The sequence below is a fragment of the Berghia stephanieae genome, chromosome 3 (assembly GCF_034508935.2).
Source record: "Berghia stephanieae isolate SIO BIC M18660-M18661 chromosome 3, UCSD_Bste_1.3, whole genome shotgun sequence".
Taxonomy (NCBI): Eukaryota; Metazoa; Mollusca; class Gastropoda; order Nudibranchia; family Aeolidiidae; genus Berghia; species Berghia stephanieae.
In genome coordinates, this window is record NC_088362.1 from 68,305,469 (window position 1) to 68,309,167 (window position 3,699).

A 3,699-nucleotide genomic window follows, 5' to 3' on the forward strand; every position below is an offset into this window, starting at 1 on the left:
AGTTCGGCTATCAGACCTGCATTTGTGTGCACATCAAGTTCAGTCCATATACTTTAATATCATATTGACGCAATGGAACACATATGTGACCAATCGCCTCATATGGTATTATGTCTGGTGAATCACAATGCTTACAATTGAATTTCAAGTTTAAGACATTTGAGCTATGATTAAAACCAGTTTACTTTCGTACTCTGGAAAAGAGAGTATTACACATTTGGCCAAATAACTCGTCATTCATCAAGCAATAGATTTAAACGACCCTCATCTTTGCAAATACTCTCAAACCTGTGATCTTCAGAAGGTCCCAGGTTCGAGAGCTTTCGCCAAGATTAGATTCATTTAAATCGATCGATATTTGAAGGACGAGATGTCTGGCCAAATTTTTTAAATACGTGTAAGAAAGCTAACTGGTTAAAGACTTCATTAAAAGAGTGAGTTTGGTTTCTTCAACATTAAAAAAGCATATCATTTCTATATTAAATTCTGGTTATTTTGACTTTCTTCATCTCAATAATCCTGACGGTGGGTCACATATAGTATATTTTTTTAGTGATGGGATGGTGCTTGAACTCTGGAATTGTGAAAATTTCTGTCAAATTTGTAAAATAAGGAGTCCATCTATTTGGCTTTGTTTTGTTTGTTTATTTGTTTGTTTTTATGTTTGTTTGTTTTGTTTGTTTGTTTTTGTTATTTTTTGTTTTGATTTTGTTTTTGTTGTTTTGTATATTTTTTATTTTATTTTATTTTTTTTGGTTGGTTTTATTTTTGAAAACCATATAAAATCTGAACTGGGAGGGTGGGAGTAGCTGGGGAGATACGAAACATCCGTCAGTAAACAAGTAATGAGGGCATTCGACTCTAATCACGTAAGTGCCAAGTAAAATATAAAGACGAAATAAAAAGATTAAGCTTATAATAAAGCATAATCTCTCCAACCACAATCCCGTTATTTGGTAGGAACACTCGTGTGATCTAAACATGAATGACCAGATAGTCCCAAAATCACATCTCTGGCACTACACTGTTATAGTCAGAAACCCTCGACAAGTGTTCGAGCCTCACAGGATTTGTTGAGAACTGATCACTTCTTTGTCTGACTTTGTGGTCTTGTGGAATGACACTCGCCTTAGGACTGCCAGGCTTCTGGACCAGGAAGAGGGTTGCGGCAAACAGACTGATATCGAGAACTTGCCTAACGACAGCGATGCATCATCCTGTGGGGACTTTCCACCTGTCCCATATGTACGCGCTATGGCAAAGAACCTGAAACCGAAGAGCCTCTGGTAGAGCGTTGTATTGTGACTAGCCTAACGAGCAAATTCGCAACTGTACACAAATGCGGCAAAGAATTCGCCGTGGATCTTGTACTTCCCTAACTTCGGACAACGTTGCGCATATGAGATGGACATCAGTTTGGATGAATTCACTCCCGTGAGGGGGCGGGATGTAGACTCCTCGAAACTTGGAGAGAAGTTGCCAGGCTTCTGTACCAGAAAGAAAAGGCACTGGGTGGAGGCAAATCGACTTCGGTCGAGAACATTCCTTACGGCAGCGTCGCTTCATCAGTGGGGACTTTCCATCTGTCCCACATGTTAGCGTTGTGGCAAAGAGCACGAGACCGCAGATCATCTAGTCGAGCGTTGCGTTGTGACGAAGCTTCCGGCGGATCCGCAATCATACACGAATGCGGCGAGGAATTTGCGGCCTGGATTGGTCATCATAATATACTGATGCCCTAAAGTTACGCACCATTGTAAAGCTATCACCACAATCTTGATTTTTGTTTTTACATTTGTGTTTGAAAAGATCTCATTACGAATGAAAAACAATAAATTATCGCAATCAAATCAAAATTTGATTTTTCATTTTGGAAAATGTGCGTTCGTGGCGCAAAAGCTTAAAACAAGGCATGTGACACGTGCAACTTGATCGGTTGCTGTGGACTGAACAATAATATGTTGTTTGGTAGTGTTCACAGTGGGTATAAAAAGGCCACAAAAATGAGACTCTTAATCATTCACATTCAACGTAAACAAGATGCTTAGATTAAGCGAATAATAGCGTTTACGGGCCCTTGGTATAACTGGTGCTAATATGTCACAACGAGAAATTACATGACGGCTAAATTGGTCTCGCACAACAACAAAAATCTCCTTCGCCGCTATGAATAAACTAAGAACCAGGGATAGTTAAAGATGCAGTCGGCCAAGGGCGACAACTCTACGTCAAGATCGCTATACTGGGAGCTGCTATTTACGAAATTGGTTTTGATCCTCTCAAGCGCATTGTAGACATGCCTCTGATTCGAGCCGAAGTAAGTCCCGGCAATCCTTATACGTAGCTTCCATGACTTTGGAAAGAGCTACATATACGAGAGGAAAGTCGATTTAGACGAATTCAATCCCTCGAGGGGGCGGGGACATCGACTCCTTGAAAATGGGGGAGAAGTTGCCAGGCATTTCCACCAGCAAGAGGAGATATTGGGTGGCAGCCAATCGGCTTCGGTCGAGAACCCGCCTCCCGGCACACTCACTTAGTCAGTGGGAATTTGCCACCTGTCCAACATCTACCCGTTGTGGTCAAGAACCTGAAAATACAAAGCATCTAGTTGAACGGTGCATTCTGATGATGCTTCCAGGCGGGTTCGCGACCGTGCACAATATCGGTGATGGGTTTGTAGATCGTCATAATATAGTAGTGTGAGAACCATTAGAAGCTGCTCCAAGCCCAGCAGATGTTGAAGGGATACAAGGAAACGAGTCGTCTATGACTATTCAACTGCGTCTTTCAGAAGCTGGTTTGGTATATAGAAGACCTCATATCGGACTTATTTTGGCACCTAGACATCGCCAGCGGCGTCTGTTGTGGGCAAACAGTCACATCAGATGGACTAGACAACAGTGGATGGGTGTGCTTTTCTCTGATTAGAGTAGATTTAATTTTTCACGATTCTGACTGTCGATTAAGGGTGTAGGGGAGACAAGGGGAGCATTATTCGGATGCTTGCTTGATTCAGTATGATCACTTCGGCGGAGGCAGTGTCCATGTATGGGGTGGATTTAACTTTCACCACCGACTCCCTCTTCACGTTTTCCTCTAGAATGACAATGCCCACACCTTCGTCGAAGACATTCTTCGAACATGTGTGACCGTGGAGGGCATACTCCGTACTGACGGTGTTTGCTGCCAAACACTGTTTCTTCTTGAAGTGCATTTTTATAACTGACCCTACCTAAACATTTGTTTGTGATGTGATTTTATTTATTCCCCTATCATTGTGAATTTGGATACCTCTTGAACAAAATTGATTCATCTTTCATCACTGAAATAACGTTTGACACCGGATTTCAATAAATATGTTGAATCTTCATTGAAAGAAGCGGTGCGTTTACGTTTGTGCATCAGTATACAATAGTGTTAGACCATTAGAAGGTGCTGCCTTCGGACATGTTTGTCCCTGGTTCAAGCCCTGCTTCGTAAGACACGAAGCTTGAAAAAAACTCTAAGTAGTCATATTCTCTCTTTGCACTTAGGTGTAAAATAATTACCTGACAGATGAAAATTCAATCTCTGTTTAAAAAAGAACAAACAAAAAACAATTGAAATAAAGGCGCCATGTCTTAATCTACATGTTAAGTGTTGCTTTTGGCTTGAGACCTCTTGAAAAATCGCATTAAAAACGTTTAGTGGATACTG

The 3,699-nt window shown here is 41.2% G+C and overlaps 1 protein-coding gene across 1 annotated transcript in view; it reads left to right on the forward strand.

Moving 5' to 3' along the window:
* The first annotated feature begins 1,404 nt into the window (after window positions 1-1,404).
* LOC144969329 (organic cation transporter protein-like) overlaps window positions 1,405-3,699 on the forward strand; it is an 18,613-nt gene continuing 16,318 nt past the window's right edge. Inside the window, exons 1-2 of the mRNA XM_078908439.1 lie at window positions 1,405-1,594; window positions 2,187-2,317. Of these exons, the coding sequence (XP_078764565.1) occupies window positions 1,405-1,594; window positions 2,187-2,317 (321 nt within the window). The remainder of the gene's footprint in view (window positions 1,595-2,186; window positions 2,318-3,699) is intronic.